The sequence below is a fragment of the Equus przewalskii genome, chromosome 9, assembly GCF_037783145.1.
Source record: "Equus przewalskii isolate Varuska chromosome 9, EquPr2, whole genome shotgun sequence".
NCBI classification, from domain to species: Eukaryota; Metazoa; Chordata; class Mammalia; order Perissodactyla; family Equidae; genus Equus; species Equus przewalskii.
The window spans coordinates 59,977,811-59,995,691 of NC_091839.1; the positions used below are offsets into that span (position 1 = coordinate 59,977,811).

Sequence of the window (17,881 nt, forward strand, 5' to 3'; positions counted from 1 at the left end):
GTTCACTGGTTCGGATCCTGGGTGCAGACATGGCACCACTTGGAAAGCCACGCTGTGGTAGGTGTCCCACATATAAAGTAGAGGAAGATGGGCACAGATGTTAGCTCAGGGCCAGTCTTCCTCAACAAAAAGAGGAGGATTGGCAGCAGGTGTTAGCTCAGGGCTAATCTTCCTGAAAAAAAAAATTATAAAAAAATAAATAAAAAAGATCCTTTGTAATTAGATTGGGGCCACCCAGGAAATCCAGGATAATCTTCCTATCTAAAGATCCTTAATCACATCTGCAAAATTCCCTTCACGTATAAGGTAATATTTACAGATTCAGGGCATTAGGACATGGCATTTTAGGGAGCCATTATTCTGCCTGCCACACTTTGGTGCATAAATTTTTCTGGGAGACAAATGAGGTGAGCCCTGTTATTGCCCCAGCATACCACCTGGAGAGAGTTTCCATGGCCCAGTGTAGGGAGGGGGAATCCAGATGGAGCCCAGTAGTCTCTGAGTTGAGGACATGGAACTGGGAATCCAGGGAGACCAAGGGGGCTGGAGTTTGCAGAGCAGAGTATTAGAAAGAGGAGAGTGTACAGAGAAGGATCCAGAGATCTGCAGAGAGTCTCCCTGGAGTCTTCAGCAGAATACCAATCAAGTGTGTCAGAAGACCCCTGGAGGCAGGGAAAAGAGCCGTCTGAACAGTCCCCGGAGCTTTTAACAGTTCCCAGCCAGAGTATAAAATCTCCTAATTCGTGGGGCATGGATAGAGTGCTTAGAAGGGTCCTGTCTCAGTACTGGAGCAAAAGTAGCCTAAATAGGGCTCTCGCCCCACCTAAGAAAGCTTAAAAACAAGACCTGAGAGGATCAAACTGTTAGCTGCATCCCAGAATGACACTCAAGAATATTTTTAATGAATCCATCACCCAGCAAGGTAAAATTGACAATGTCTGGCATTCAATAAAATATTACCAGAGACTTCTCGTTTCTGGTCTGGCATGTAAGAAGCTGGAAGTCATCACTCTATCCTAACAAATAAAAAGGTAAACTGAAAAGCAACTCTCCTAAGACCCATCAGAGAAGTGAGGTCCCAGGGCAAACCACAGGGACAAGAATTGGAGAAAGTGAATACAGACAATCACAACTTACCAGAGCAGAAACCCACAAGCACAAACCTGCAAGAAACAGTGCTGAGATAGGAAAACCTGAACTGTAATTGATGGATTGCTAGAGGCTCAATGTGGACAACCGAGAATTTAAAACCCCATGGGGTCTGGGTCATTGGGGGCCTCCACACTTGCTTTTTGCCTCCAAGAGGTAGACCAGGTTGTCACAGTGAATATTGGAGAAAAATTCCTTTGTGCTTCTAGCATGGGGAGGGACAAAGGAACCATTTTCAAATATGCCAGAGCATGTTCTTAACAATGTCTGCCTTTAGGAGAAAGTATTTAATCAGAGCCAGCTGACCCTGGGGAGGGGAAATACCCAACTCCATCCCATTCTAGCCATCCTGTTCCAGTAAAGAGAAGGGAGAAAATACTGAGAAGCACATGTGAAGTCCACAGTCCAGAGGATCAAGTCCACTGAGAGACCGAGTCCTCCCCATAGGTCTGGAGAACACTCCCCTGTCCCACACCTCACCACCACGTTACTAGAGGCCTGTTTACGGTAGTTCCTTTTACCCAGTACATCATGTCCAGCTATAAAAACAATTACAAGACATACTAAAAGGTAGAAAGCACAGTTTGAAGAGACAGAGCAAGCATCAGAACCAGACTCAGATATGGCAGAGATATTGGAATATCAGACTGGGAATTTAAAACTATGATTAAGATGCTAAGGGCTCTACTGGACAAAGTGCATAGCGTGCAAGAGCAGATGGGCAATGTAAGCAGAGATTCTAAAAAGAACCAAAAGGAAATGCTAGAGATCAAAAACACTGTAACAGAAATTAATAATGCCTTTGATAGGCTTATTAGTTTACTGGACACAGCTGAGGAAAGAATCTGTGAAATTGAGCATGTCTCAATAGAAACCAACAAAACTGAAAAGCAAAGAGAAAAAAGACTGAAGAAAAAAAAGAACAGAATATCAAGAATGTGGCACAGCTACAAAAGATGTGACAGACGTGTATGGGAATTCCAGAAGAAAAGACAAGAGTAGAAGACATAATTGAAACAATAATGACTGAGAACTTCCCCCAAATTAATGTCAGATAACAAACCACAGATCCAGGAAGCTGAGGGAACACAAGAGGATAAATGCCAAAAACCCTACACCTAGGCAAATCTTTTTTCTTCTGCTGAGGAAGATTTGCCCTGAGCTAACATCAGTGCCAGTCTTCCTCTATTTTGTATGTGGGTCACCGCCATGGCGTGGCTGCTGCCAAGTGGTATAGGTCCACTCCCGGGAACTGAACCCAGGCCACTGAAGTGGAGTGCACCAAATTTAACGACTTGGCTGTGGGGCCAGCCCCTAGGCGTATCATTTTTAAACTACAGGAAATCAAAGATAAAGTAAAAATATTGAAAGAATATAGAGGGGGGAAAAAAACCTTACCTATAGAGGAGCAAAAATAGGAATTATATCTGACTTCTCATCAGTAATCATGCAGGCAAGAAGAGAGTTGAAATGAAATAAAGCGTTGAGAAAAATAAATCACCCTAGAATTCTGTACTCTGCAAAATTATCCTTTAAAAGTGAAAGAGAAATACATTTTCAGACAAACAAAAATTGAGGGAATTTGTTGCCAGTAGATCTGTCTTACGAGAAATATTAAAAGAAGTTCTTAGAAGGAAAGTGATATGAGTCAGAAACTCAGATCTACATAAAGAAGGAAGAGCATCAGAGAATAAGTGAAGGTAAAATAAAAATTTTTATTTTTCTTATTCTTAATTGATCTAGCAGACAATAATTTGTTCAAATAAATAGCAACAATATATGTGGATTGTTATAGAATAAATGTCTGTGTCTCCCCCAAATTAATATATTGAAATCCTAACCTGCAGTGTGATGGTATTAGAAGGTGGGGCCTTTGGGAGGTGATTAGGTCGTGAGGGTGGAGCCCTTATGAATGGGATTACTGCTCTTATAAAGGAGACCCCATAGAGCTCCCTTGACCCTTGTTCCTTGTGAGGACACAGCAAAAACATGGCTATCTGTGAACCCAGAAGTGGGCCCTCACCAGACACCAAATCTTCTGGTCCCTTGATTTTAAACTTCCCAGGTTCTAGAACTGTGAGAAATACATTTCTGTTATTTACAAGCCACCCAGTCAATGGACTAAGACATGTATGCTTATGTACAAGTGAAATGACTGACAGTAATGATACATGGGACAGGAAAGATGAATTAGGATTATTTTGTTATTATAAGGTACTTCAACACCCCATGAAGTGGTATGTTGTTATTTGAAAGTAGACTTGGGGGGCCAGCCCTGCAGCCTAGTAGTTAAGTTTGGCATGCTCCACTTTGGTGGCCTGGGTTCAGTTCCTGGGTGTGGACCTACACCATTTGTTGGCTGCCATGCTGTGGTGGTGACCCACATACAACATAGAGGAAGTTTGGCACAGATGTTGGCTCAGGGTGAATCTTCCTCAGCAAAAAAAGAAAGAAAGGAAGAAAGGAAGGATGGAAGGGATGGAGGGACGGAGGAAGGAAGGAAAGAAAGACCATTTTTAAAAAAACAAAAAGTAGACTTGGATTAGTTGTAAATGTATATTGCAAACTCTAGGGCAACCACTAAAAAATGTTAAAAAAAGAAGTATAGCCAAATATGCTAGGAAAGGAGTGGAAATGGAATCATATAAAATGTTCAATTAAAACCACAAAAGGCAGAAAAAGAATGGAAGACAAAACTATGAATGAAGAACAAGGGCAACAAATAGAAAACAATAATATATATGGTAGATATTAATCCAACTATATCAAAAATCACTTTGAATGTCAATGGTCTAAATGTACCAATCAAAACACAGAGATTGTCAGAGTGGATGAAGAAACAAGACTGAACTCCATGTTGTTTACAAGAAAGCTGTTTTATGTATAAAGACACATATAGATTAAAACTGAATGGAGAAAGATATACATGCTAACACTAATCAAAAGAAAGTAGTAGTAGGGGCCAGCCGGGTGGCATAGTGGTTAAGTTCGCATGCTCTGCTTCAGCAGCCTGTGGTTTGCAGGTTCAGATCTCAGGCACAGACCTACACACTGCTCATCAAGCTACGCTGTGGCGGCATCCCACATACCACAACTAGAAGGACCCATGACTAAAAATACACAACTATGTACCGGGGGGCTTTGGGAGAAAAAGGAAAATAAAGTATTTAAAAAAAAAGTTTAAAAAAACAAAGAAATGGACAGATCCTGCAGGCAAAAAATCAATAAGGACATAGTCGATCAATAACACCATCAGTCAACTGGATATAATGGAAATCTGTAGATTGCTTTATACAAGAAGAGCAGCATTTACCTTCTTTTTAAGCTCACATGGAACACTCACCAATGCGGACCATAATTGGGGCCATAGAACACACCTTAACAAATGTAAAAGGATATAAACCATATAATGTCTGCTCTCAGGCCACAACAGAATTAAACTAGAAATCAATAACAGAAAGAGAGCTAGAAAATTCCAAAATACTCAGAGATTAAACAACACACTTCTAAATAACATGAGTCAAAGAAGAAATCTCAAGAGAAATATAAAAATATTTTGAACTAAATTAAAATGAAAACACAACTTATCAAAGTTTATGGGATGCAGAGAAAGCAGTTCTTTTTTTTTAATTTTTTTTTTTTTTGAGGAAGATTAGCCCTGAGCTAACATCTGCTGTCAATATTCCTCTTTTTGCTGAGGAAGAATGGCCCTGAGCTAACATCCGTGCCCATCTTCCTCTATATGTGGGACACCTACCACAGCATGGCTTGCCAAGTGGTGCCATGTCTGCACCTGGGATCCAAACCGGTGAACCCTGGGCCACTGAAGCAGAACATGCGCACTTAACTGCTGTGCCACCAGGCTGGCCCCAAGAGAAAGCAGTTCTTATAGGGAAATTTATAACACTAAATGCATATATTTGAAAAGAAGAAAGATCTAAAATCAACCATCCAAGCTTCCACATTAAGAAGCCAGAAAAAGAAGAGCTAATTAAATCCAAAGTAAGCAGAAGAAAGAAATAATAAAAATTAGAGCAGAAAGGAGTGAAATTGAAAACAGGAAATAGAGAAAATCAACAAAACCAAAAGTTGGTTCTTTGAAAAGATAATAAAATCAATAAACCTCAAGCCAGACTAAGAAAAAAGAGAGGACACAGATTTCTAATATCAGAAATGAAAGAGAGGACATCATTAGAGATCCCATGGGCATTAAAAGGATAATCAAGGAATACTATGAACAACTCTGTCTACAAATTTGATGACCTAGATGAAATGGACTGATTCATTGAAAGATACAATCTGCCAAAGCTCACAAAAGAAGAAATAGACAATCTGAATCGGCTTATACCAATTAAAGAAATTGAAGCAATAAATTATAAGCACCAGACCTAGATGGGTTCACTGGTGAATTCTACCAAACATTTAGAGAAGAAATTATAAGAATTCTCTACAATCTCTTTCAGAAGCTAGAAGCAGAGGGAATACTTCTTAACTCGTTCTAGGAAACTAGCACTATGTTAATACCAAAAACACATAAAGACATTACAAGAAAAGAAAACTACAGACCAACATCTCTCATTAACATACATGCAAAAATCCTCATCAAAATATTAGCAAATTGAATCCAACAATGTATAAAAAGAATTATACACTGTGACCATGTGGGATTTAGCCCAAGTATGCAATGCTAGTTCAACATTCGAAAATTTATTAATGTAATTCATCACATCAATAGGCTAAAGAAGAAAAATCACATGATCATATCAATAGAAGTAGGAAAAGCATTTGACAAAAATCCAACACCTATTCCTGGTAAAAACTCTTTGCAACCTAGAATAGAGGGGAACTTCCTGATCTTGATAAAGACTATCTACAAAAAAAACCTACCACTAACATTATACTTTTATTTTTTTAAGATTTTATTTTCCCTTTTCTCCCAAAGTCCCCAGGTACATAGTTTTATATTTCTAGTTGTGGGTTCTTCTAGTTGTGGCATGTGGGATGCTGCCTCAGCATGGCTTGATGAGTGGTGCCATGTCCGTGCCAAGGATTTGAACCTGTGAAACCCTGGGCCGCTGAAGCAGAGCATGCGAACTTAACCACTCAGCCATGGGGCTGGCCCCCTAGTAACATCATACTTAATGATTAGAAACTTGAAACTTTCCCACTAAGATCAAGAACAAGGCAAGGATATCCTCTCTCACCACTGCTTTTCAACATTGTACTGGAAGTCCTACCTAATGCAATAAGACAAGAAAAGGAAATAAAAAGTATACAGATTGGAAAGGAAGAAATAAAACTGTCTTTGTTCTCAGATGACATGATTGTCTACATAGAAAATTTGAAAGCATTGACAAAAAAACTCCTAGAACTAAAAGTGATTATAGCAGAGATGCAGGATGCAAAGTTAGTACACAAAAGTCAATTGCCTTCCTGTATATCAGCAATGAACAAACGGAATTTGAAATTTAAAACACAATACCATTTACATTAGCATCCCAAAATGAAATACTTAGGTGTAAATGTAACAAAAAATGTATAAGATCTATATGAGAAAAACTACAAATCTCTGATGAAATAAATAAAAGAAGAACTAACTAAATGGAGAGATAATTCATATGGATAGGAAGGCTCAATATTGTGCAGATGACAGTTCTTCCCACCTTCCCAACACTGATCTATAGATTCAATGCAGTCTCAATCAAAATCCCAGCAAGTTATTTTGTAGACATTGACAAACTGATTCTAAAGTTCATATGGAGAGGCAAAAGACCGACAATAGCCAACACAATATTGAAGAAAAACAAAGTAAGGAGACTGACACTGTCTAAGTTCAACACTTACTATAAAACTACAGTAATAGAGACAGTATGGAGTTGGCAGAATAGACAAATAGGTCAATGGAACAGAATAGAGAGCCCAGAAATAGACCTATATAAATATAGCAATTGATCTTAGACTAAGGAGCAAAGGCAACACAATGAAGCAAATATAGTCTTTTCAATAAATGGTGCTGGGACAAGTGGATATCCATATGCAAAATATTGAAGTTGGACTCCTTTCCCACATTATACACAAAAACTAATTCAAAATGGACCAAAGGCCTAAATATAAGAGCTAAAATTATAACTCTTTGAAGAAAATAATAGGTGTAAATCTTTATCATCTTGGGTTAGGGAATGGCCTCTAAGATATGACACCAAAAGTACAAGCAACAACAACAACAAAATGGATAAATTGGACTTCATCAAAATTGAAAACTCTTTTTGCTTCAAAGGACACTATCAGAAAGTGAAAAGACACCTGCCCAATGGGAGAAAATATTTGCAAATTATAGTTCAGATAAGAGACTTGTATCTAGAATATATAAGGAACTATTACAACCCAACAATTAAATGAGAACAGAATTTAAAAAGGGGCAAAAGAGGGACCAGCCTGGTGGCGTAGTGATTGGGTTCACATGTTCCACTTCAGTGGCCCAGGGTTCACTGGTTGGGATCCCAGATGCGGACCTGCACACTGCTCATCAAGCCATGCTGTGGTGGCAACCACATAGAAGAACTAGAAGGACCTAGAACTAGGACATACAACTACGTAGTGGGGCTTTGGGGAGAAAAAAGAAATGGGGAAAAGATTTGCATAGACATTTTCCCAAAGGAGGTATACAAATAGCCATCAGCCTGTGAAAAACTGCTCCACATCAGGGAAATGTAAATGAAAATGTAAATGAAAGCTACAATGAGATACCACTTCACACCTGCTGGGATGGCTTAATTAAAAAAAAGATGAATAAGAGCAAATTTTGGTGAAGATGGGAGAAATTGGGAACCTGTGGTTTGTAGACTAATGCTCTCCCTAAAAGATGTCCATGGCCTAAACTCAGGAATCTGTGAATGAATTACCTTACGTGGCCAAAGTGAATTTGCTGTTTGATTAAGTTAAGGATCTTGAGGTGGGGTGATTATCATGGATTATCCAGGTGAGCCTCATGTAACCACAAAGGTCTAATAAGAACAAGTCAGCATTGTCACAGTCAGAGAAAAAGATGTGACAGTGGAAACAGGTTCAACTAATGCCCTTTGAAGATGGAGAAATACCAAGAAATGCAGACAGCATCTAGAAGTTGGAAAAGGCAAAGAAACAGATTCTCCCCTGGAGGAACGAAGCCCTACTGACATCTTAATTTTTGACCTGTAAAACCAATTCCAGACTTATGACTTCCAGAACTGTAACATAATAAATTTGTGTTATTTTAAGCCAGTAAATTTGTGGTAATTTCTTACAGCAGCAATAGAAAAACCAATACCAAGCACTCTTATATTGCTAATGGAAATGCAAAATGCTGCAGGTGACAAATAGTTTGGCAGTTCCTCAAAATGTTAAACATAGAGTTACCATATGATCCAAAAATTCTACTCCTAGAGAATTGAAAAGTCTGCGCAAAAACTTCTACATATTCAAAGCAGCATAATTCATAATAGTCAAAAAGTGGAAACAATCCAAATATCCATCAATTTTTGAATGGATAAATAGGGTATATCCATAGAATGGAATATTATCCAGCCCTCAAAAAAGAAATGAAGTACTAATACATACTACAACATGAACCTTAAACACGAACACGTGTACACCTAGTAAGTCAAAGAAGCCAGACAAGGAAGGCCACATATCGTATGAATCCATTTATATATGTTCATAATAGGCAAATCCATGGATACAGATTGGTGGTTGCCAGGGGTTGGCAGGAGGGGAAAATAGGGAGTGACTGCTACTGGGTTGGGAGGGGGCTGTTTCCTTTTGGAGTGATGAAAATACTCTGGAATTAGATAGTAGTGATGACTGCACATCTTGTGAATATACTAAAGACCACTGAACTGTTCACTTTACAGAGGTAAAATTTTATGGTATGTGAAGTATATGGCAAACAAGAAATTGGGAAAAAAGTCACGGTCAGCAGCGCTTTTCTGCACACCTTTTACATGCCAGGCACTGTGGTAGGTTATAAACTTTGCCTCACCGATCTCACAGTTCAGTCAATAGTGCACATTTCACACGGATATTTTCAGTGACTACTTGAGTACCCATCGTGCTATCAACCTTTCTAGCATCCCGGGAGACTCCCAGAAGAATAATACCTGGTCCCTGAAAACCTGACTCCGGGTACACACACAGGTGTGTAAGTCAAGCTGCTAGAGGTGAAGTTACCCAGAGCGTTACCTGCGGGTAAAGACCCAAAGCAAAAACGCGTAACCAAGGAAACCAGGCGCGACTCCACCCAAAATGGCCGCTCACGCCTCGCAGTGCCCGCGGCGCAGCGGCCCCAGGAAGTGGCGTCACGTGCAGCTTCCGGTTCCGCCTGTTCCGGGGCACGGGCCTATCTCGCGTCCCCGCGCGGTGCACGTGTGTTCCTCCGGCTCGGGTTGCGGTAGCGATGGACGCCTTGGATCGAGTTGTGTAAGTTGGCTGGCTGGCGGCCCCGGGGAAGGCTGGGGAGAGGGGCTCCTGTGGCGGGAAGGCGTGGTGCAGCCCCTGCCGCCCGCTCCTCCTGGCTGCCGCTCCTTCCTCGCAACCTCTGCCTGTTGGGCCCGGTCGACCCGCTAGCCTGCGTCTCCCTCGGTTCGTGCCGCCTGCCGGGAGACGGAGAGCGGGCAGGCCCGGGGTGGGGGCCGCGGCGTGGAGGTGCCGCGTTTTTCCTGGCGGGTTAGAAGCGTCCTGATTACTGAAGCAGTGTGAGCGAGGTGGCGGAGTGAGGCTTACGAGCACAGGCCTCGGAGTCTGACGGACCTAGGTGACAGTCCGGGCGGTCCACTTAGAGCTTTGTGACTTGGGGCTATTTCATCTCCATAAGTCTCAGTTTACTCTGTAAAATAGTGTTCCTAGTAGCCGTACTTCGTAGAACTGTGAGGATCGTTTTCGAGAATGTATGTAAAAGCCTTTGCCACAGCACGTAGAAATGCTCATTTGCTTTTTTTCCTTTCAACCTTGTCCACGTCTCCGAGTTATCCTGGAGCGATGGCTGTTTTCAATTCGTTCCATAAATATTTTTGATCTCCTAAATATTATTGCAGTTATTTGCTGTGGTTTTCGTGCGATTTACCTGGGTTAACATGCGATCAAGAAGAGCAAATTCTTTCAGTCATTAATGCCTAGATTTTTGCACACTTGCTGTCTATTTCTCTAGATGTGAGGACGGCAAATATCCGTAAGACTGGTTTATGGTCTAATTGGGGCACAAACAGCTAGTAAAACATAGAAGGTGTTACATTTGTTGCTGGTTAGCGAGAAGTAACAAACCACATGGAATATAGAGCACATATCACTTAATTGCTGTATAGACCCTAAAGACCTCTTGATTCCATTTAATAAATAATGTGTCTTTACCAACCAGTAAGGGATTAGAAGCTTTATATGTGCTTGACATTTTATCTGGAGAGGAATTTTTTAAGTATGCACGGTAAACTAAAGTGTATGTATATTCTGTTTTTCTTCTCGAAGAGTCCATAGGACTGGAAGAAGTAGGGAAGGTCATAGTTATTTAAAAGAAGAATTCTTTCAGTAGATGGCAGAGGACTGTTGGAAAAGCGACATAATCACTGTAGAGGAAGTAGAAGTGAAGCCCTTTCTGAGGAGAAACATATAAAAAACATTCTACTCCTGCTGTCACATCATCAAATCAGAGTAATGTATTTGTTTTCATATTGTGCAGGATGACTGGTCTAGATGAGTTTTTAGTCTAGCTCATTTTGAAGATTTGCCTCCTTACAAGTTATGTGACCCTGGGCAAATGACTTCTCTGGCCTCAGGTGCCTCGTCTGTAAAGTGAACGTGATTGCGCCTGTCACATAGGGTCTTGGTGAGGATTAAGGCTTAATAGAGTGACTCTATAAAAGTGTCAGTCATTTTATCCTCCTTTTTTTGGAGTCGTATTTGACTTCTCAGCAGTGATGTTGTAGTGGGACAGTGTATACTTCCTGGCAGGCATTATGGTCTTAAAGCTGGAGGAAAGATAAGCAAGAATTTGCCTCCCTATGCTTAGTAACTGCCCCCGAGTTCATGAGCTGTCGGTGTGCAATTCTGTGTGTTAGGATACAGCGTACAGTTTGATTGCTTTAAGATTAAAGAAAAAATAATGGAGTAAAAACAGCAAGAGTATTCAAGTCTTTTTTTTTTTAACTAAAAAAAAGATTTAGGAAAAAGCAGTAATGAAAGAGTGCTTGGACTATGAAAATGAAAGTGTTATTGAAAAACCAAAAGCTAATAAAATTAACGTTTAATTTAACAGTAATAACTGAATGTCCTTTACTAATTATCTCCTTAAAAAGTGAGATTTTGTTTAATGGTGGAATCCTAACTGATGAATGTTATGTAATGCCTCTGTTGATTTTTAAGATTTTGCACATTAGTCAAGTCATGGTTTTGTAATAGGAGGAAAATGTTTTAAGTTGTTATGAATTGTTATTTTCTGAACAGAAAGCCCAAAACGAAAAGGGCCAAGAGATTCCTTGAGAAGAGAGAACCGAAACTCAGTGAAAATATTAAAAATGCCATGCTGATTAAAGGGGGCAATGCAAATTTAACAGTGACACAAGTGCTTAGAGATGTGGTACGTATATATACTTATTTTTAAAATAGTATTGAAATCATTTTAGGAAATTTTCTGCATGCTAGTGTGGGCTGCTGGAGAAATGCATAGGTGAGTTTGCCTTGCCTTAAGAACTGCTAGCCTTAGAGAAAAGCTGAAGTCGGAGGTTATTTGCCTTGCCAAGGCACTGACTATTGTTTTCCTTAAAGCAACTAGTTCCTTTAGAAAATTTTAACTGGTTTCAATTACTAGAATTTGGTTTACTCACCTTTAAGGCATCGATCTAATTTGTGAAGTGAAATAACTGCATGTTACTGTATATATTTATTCCCTCACCAACACCACTTAGCTGTGCTAGGTGCTGGGCATTAACAGATACGGCAGCTTCTCCCTTCGGCGAGCTTAATGAGGGAGATAGACAAGTAAAAAATTTATAGCCCTGTGAAGTAAGTGCTGTGCTGGAAGCGTGTACAGAGTGGGATGGGAGGCAGAGTTAGAGTCCCATAGGGGTACCCGCACACAGGATGGGCTTCCCAGAGGTGATGCTTAAGCTTCATTTTGTAGGAGGAGTTGGAGCAAGAAAGGAGAGAGGAAAAGGAAGAAAGGGGCTTCCAAGGATGAGGAAAAAGCTCGTGCAAAAGGGAGTGTGGGGGAGCATGATGCGTTTGGGGAACTGCAAATAATTGGGCATGGCTGAAGGAGGGTGGGCTAGATGAAGCTAGAAGAACAGGCAGGGATCAGATAGTAACGTGGAGCTTGGACTCTATTCTGAAGGCTCTAAGGAACCGTTGAAAGATTTGAAGTGAGAGGTATGATCCTTCCATTTAATTGGCTTGACTAGAGAGGACTGAGAGCAAATGTAGGAAACTAATTAAGCCATTGCTGTCAGCCAGGCACAGAGCAGCTGGAGTCTGGCAGCAGTGAACATGAGAGATGACCAGGGAGAACAGATGTTGAGGGTAGAAGAGTTTGTGCAGGAATAAGAAGTGTGACTGACCAGGTTTCTGTCTTGGATGCCCATGAGCAATAATGCCAATTAAGGGAAAATATCCGGTGAAGCAGGTTTGGAGGGAAAAGTGACATGTTCAGTTTAGGATGCGTAATTTAGGTGATGAAGATAAAAGCTCTGTTTTTTTTTCCTTCCTCTGTAGCCTGGTGTGTAGCCCAGTGTCTGGCACATAGTAGGTGCTCAGTAAATGTTTGATCAGTGACCGAAAGGCATAGTCTGTGGGGTTATCTAGTAGATAGTTGAATATTTAGGTCTCCAGTATAGCAGATAAATTCGTTGAGTTAAATGAACTAAGTAATTGAGTAGATTTTTAAATTTGACTAAACTCCCTATGCTTGTTAAATACGATGGTCAGTTCAGATATCTGAATGTCTAAATTGGCTCATCCTTTTTTAATATATTTGTCTGAATGTCATTGTATTGATGGGATACGGCCCGTCTTCTAAGAGCAGTACAGTATTACAGGTTATTACAGTAGGTAACGCTCATATTGATGACTCTGAGTTGTCAACAAAGGTGGTAATTCATTACACTGAGGCAGGGAAACGTTTGGTCAAGAATCGTCAAAAGTTTTAGGACTTAAGATAGATTTTCCCTGTGAATTTCCCTTGTTCACCAGCTCTGATAGTTGATGACTGATCATTTCACCCTATTTTTTGTTGTTTCCCTCACTTTCCCCTTTCTCTAATGCGAGATAATGCCTTAGATCTTTGTTATTTCCTATGGTAGAGCATGGGACCATATGGGTAATAAGTGATTATTAGTGGATGGGTGGAAGGTAGTAGGAAAAAAATGAAAGAAGGCTTGAATCACAGGAATTTTTTTGAAGGGCTTTGTCTCTGGCTAGTATTCTGATTGTCATCATTGTGACTGTTTCTCAGTTCTTTTATCTCCAGACAATGAGTTTTCGATTCTCTCAGCCTTTCCTTATAGGATTTATCTTTTGTGTTTTCTTCTGCTCTTCTTTCTACTCTCAAATTGTTTGCCTGGAAAGAAGGGAATAGGTAGAGTTTAAAGAAATGAAGGGAATCTTTTAAGTTGGATGGACTGTTGAAAGGACATAGAAACCTTTAAGTAAGAAAATCTAGTCTAGGTTAGAGTATCAGGCATGTGTTGCAAGTTGTAAGTGATCAAAAGGGAGCCAAGCAGAAGACATCAGAATAGGATTCAGGGACCAGGGTAGTCTTGTATAGTGACTATTATAATGCTTTATTTTGTCTCTGCGTTTTAGAATATGTTTTTTTTTTAAATCTGTAAATTATGTTTTACAGTATGCACTGAAAAAACCATATGGCGTTCTGTATAAAAAGTAAGTCATGATTTCTTTTACTTGAAATTGTATTGTTCCATTATAAAAGTAGCAACCAACCACTTTATGGAAGATTTAGAAAAGAGTTTTTTTAAAAAAACACTGCAGTTCCTTATATACTTTTTTTTTTAAAGATTGGCACCTGAGCTAATGTCTGTTGCCAATCTTTTTTTCCCCTTCTCCGCAAAGCCTCCCCAGTAGATAGTTGTAGGTCCTTCTGGTTGTGCTCTGTGGGACGCCTCCTCAGCATGGCTTGATGAGTGGTGCCATGTCCATGCCCAAGATCCAAAGCGGCAAAACCCTGGGCCGCCAAAGGGGATTGCGCAAACTTAACCACTCGGCCACAGGGCCGGCCCCCCTTACGTACATTTTTAACTTATTTCTTTCCAGTCTGTTTTTTCATTTGTGTCGAATATTCTTACATAGTTGTAATCATATATATTATTTTGAAATAATTGATAGACTTAGAGAAAATTTGCAAAAACTGTAGAGTTCCCATATACCCTTCACCTAACTTCTCCTAATGTTACATCTTGCATAGCCATGTTACAGTTATCAAAAGTAGAAATTAACACTGGTACAATAATGTTAACTAAATTACAGGCTTGGGTTTTGGTTTGTACCAGTTTTTCACTAATATCATCCTTTTCTTCCAGTATCCCACAAGTTTAATGAGTCTTTACCTACTTTTGGTTTATTTTTTTAAATTAAAATCATATTTTGTTTAACTTAAATTTTTCATTTGTTCCCAATAGGTCATATTAGCTTATTTGTGAATTGCTGTTACCTGTTAATCATAAATCCTGCAATAATTTTTCCTGATTTGTTTCCCTTATAATTTTTTTTTTAAAGCTTTTTAGTAAGGAAGATTGACCCTGAGCGAACATCTGTTGCCAATCTCCCTCCTTTTTCTTTTTTCCTCCCCAAAGCCCCAGTACATAGTTGTATATCCTTGCTGTAAGTCATTCTAGTTCTTCTGTGCAGGATGCTGCCACAGCATGGCTTGATGAGCAGTCTGTACGCCCACACCCAGGATCTGAACTGGCGAAACCCAGGCCACTGAGCCAGAGTGGGTGAACCTAACCACTCAGTCACAGGGCTGGCCCCTAATCATTTTTTTTTAAATACTTTCTTTTTACTGATTATAAAAGTAATACATGTTTATCTTAGATAATTGAGATAATGCTTAAAGGAGTAAATAACCACTCATAGATAAGCACTGTGTAATTTTAACATTTTCTCCCAATTTTTTTTTTTTTTTGCGGAAGATTAGCCCTGAGCTAATGTCTGTTGCCAATCCTCCTCTTTTTGCTGAGGAAGACTGGCCCTGAGCTAACATCCATGCCCATCTTCCTCTACTTTTTATACGTGGGACGCCTACCACAGCACGGCTTGCCAAGTGGTACCATGTCTGCACCTGGGATCCGAACCAGCTAACCCCAGGCCACCGAGGTGGAACATGCGCACTTAACTGCTGCACCACTGGAGCAGCCTCCTGTTTTATTCTTTTAGACAAAATTGAGATCATATTGTATATGATTTTCTTTCTCTTTAAATTCTTAAAAATGATGAATTATATACTTTATTTACCTGATTGAAAATCAGAAATTATACAGTGAAAATATAAACACACACTCTTCCCAGAATAACCACCACCATTATTTTCTTGTATATATTACAGAATTTCTTTATGCACATTTAAGCAAATAAAAATATATATTCTTATTTCTTTCCCTTTTGCATGAAAGGTAGCGTGTTCTCCATTTCTCTGCCCACTGCTTCTCTGTCTCCACTACTGTCGTTCCTGGTGCAATCCATCATTTTCTTCTTTCTCTTCTGGATTTCTGCAACAACTCCTTACTGACTCCTTTCACTCTTGCTGCACCGCATTCCATTCCATTCCGATCATATCACTCTTCTGCCTAAACCCTCCAGTGCTTATTCTTCTAATATCTACATTCCTTACCTTGACCAGCGAGGCCCAGCATAGTCTGGGCTGTCTATACTTATTTGACCCGTACCCCACCATTATGCCTTTGTTCACTAAGCTCCAGTGACTCCTGCCTTCTTTCTGTTTCTTGAATAGTCTAAGCTTGTTCTGTCTCAGAATCATTGCGTTTTCTATTCTCTCTTCCTAGAATACTCTTAACCTCAAAACTTTTCCGTGGCTAACTCCTCATTAATCAAGTCTCAGCTCAAATAGTCATTTTCCACTCTTCACACTAACAAAATGCCTTCTTTTACTTTTCTCACAGGTTATTTTTGAATTTGTTTATTTTTCCACTAGAATGTAAGCTCCATGAAAGCATGGATCTTGTTTGACATGGTATGATAGTGTCGCTAGCTCCTAGAACAGTGCCCGGCACATAATAGGCACTAAATAAATATTTGAACTGAGGATATCCTTCCAGGTTCTTTTTTTGATCATCTGAATATAAAATTTACCTGATATGTTACTTAATTATTATGGATGAATTACTAAGATTATTAAAGTTAGGATTAAAATTAGAGTCACCTTTTTTTTAAATTTTCTTAGGAAAAATATTACAAGACCATTTGAGGATCAGACATCATTGGTAAGTACAAGGATTTTTCTGATTTAAGAGAGCATATAAATGATTATTCAGGCTAATTTATGCAGTACTCCTAATTTATGATTTTTTTGAATCATAAATTTTTATGAATACATAAATTTGATGTAAAATCTAGGGGAAATAAGGCTTTTATACTTTCAAAAATAGGAATATAGATGTTACATTTCTCTGTGATTAGTATGTATATTCACTGCTTGCAAGTACTATATTGGTAGAATTTTTAAAAATTGAATTACATTTTAAGTGCATAATTAATAGATTATTAAAAAGGAAGCTTGTTATGAATCTATTTTATAAAGGAAGTTTAATTTTAAAAATTTGAGTTTTCTTTCTTCCAATAAAGGCTAGTAAGTGAAATCAGAAGATAAAAGGTGATACGTAGTCAATGGTGAATGATGAATGGACTTTGAGTATGTGGTGGTATTGGTTTCTTTCTAAAGAAAATCTTAAGGGAATAAGTGGTTTAAACTATTTAAATTGACTTAAAAAAATCAGAATGTGATTGTGTTCTCTTGACAGGAACACATTACGTGTTTTTTTTTTTTTAGTGAATTTAAAGAAGAACTTTCTGAATAGAATCTCAATAATTAATTAGAAGACTAAAATTGAACATATTATCCTAATGTGGCATCTAACTGCAATGAAAATTATATTAAGATATATTGCCAAAAATATTGGTAAAATAGATATTCAGTTTTTTACAAAATTTCTTTCATTTCAATCTTGAGTTTTTCAGTCATTTGTTGAAGAGATCACAAGAATAAAAATACAGGGCTTACGCCAGAATTCTAGCTCTTCCATCCACCACTTACTGAGGACTTGTTTTGTTTTGTGGCGCTGTGATGTTAAATGACCATTGTAGCAGTGTCATATTGTAAAATCTGTAGCATTCTGTACTTCTTTTTTAAATTAGTGCTGATATGACAGCTTTTCCTACACTTGAAATTAATAAATCTCAGTCATCTAGAGCTCGAAATGGCTGTGGAAACAGTGGTCATGTTGGCAATGTGGTTGAATTCCTCCTCCTGACCCCTTTTCCCCAGTCACACGTTTCTTATACTATCGTCCTGGAACTGTGCTTTAGAACAAGAGTTGGCAAATATACCTCCTGTGAGCGAAATCCCTGTGTGTGAGAGGCCTGTGAGCTGAGAATGGTTTTTACATTTTTAAAGAGGTTTTTTTTAAAGCATATTAAAAGCCTAGAATATTTACTACCTGTCCTTTTGCAGATAATTTGA

General features: G+C 39.1%; 1 protein-coding gene across 3 annotated transcripts in view; it reads left to right on the forward strand.

Annotated features, from left to right (window-relative positions):
- Nucleotides 1-8,928: 8,928 nt before the first annotated feature.
- The window catches only part of RPF2 (ribosome production factor 2 homolog), a 33,111-nt gene continuing 24,158 nt past the window's right edge, over nucleotides 8,929-17,881 (forward strand). The window contains exons 1-4 of one of the 3 annotated variants that reach the window (XM_008521298.2): nucleotides 8,929-9,603; nucleotides 11,620-11,752; nucleotides 14,012-14,049; nucleotides 16,586-16,625. In XM_008521298.2, the coding sequence (XP_008519520.1) occupies nucleotides 9,581-9,603; nucleotides 11,620-11,752; nucleotides 14,012-14,049; nucleotides 16,586-16,625 (234 nt within the window). In that variant the 5' untranslated portion in view covers nucleotides 8,929-9,580. Of the gene's footprint in view, nucleotides 9,604-10,644; nucleotides 10,828-11,619; nucleotides 11,753-14,011; nucleotides 14,050-16,585; nucleotides 16,626-17,881 lie in introns of those variants that run through there. The other 2 variants (XM_070556830.1, XM_070556832.1) reach the window with 2 other exon arrangements.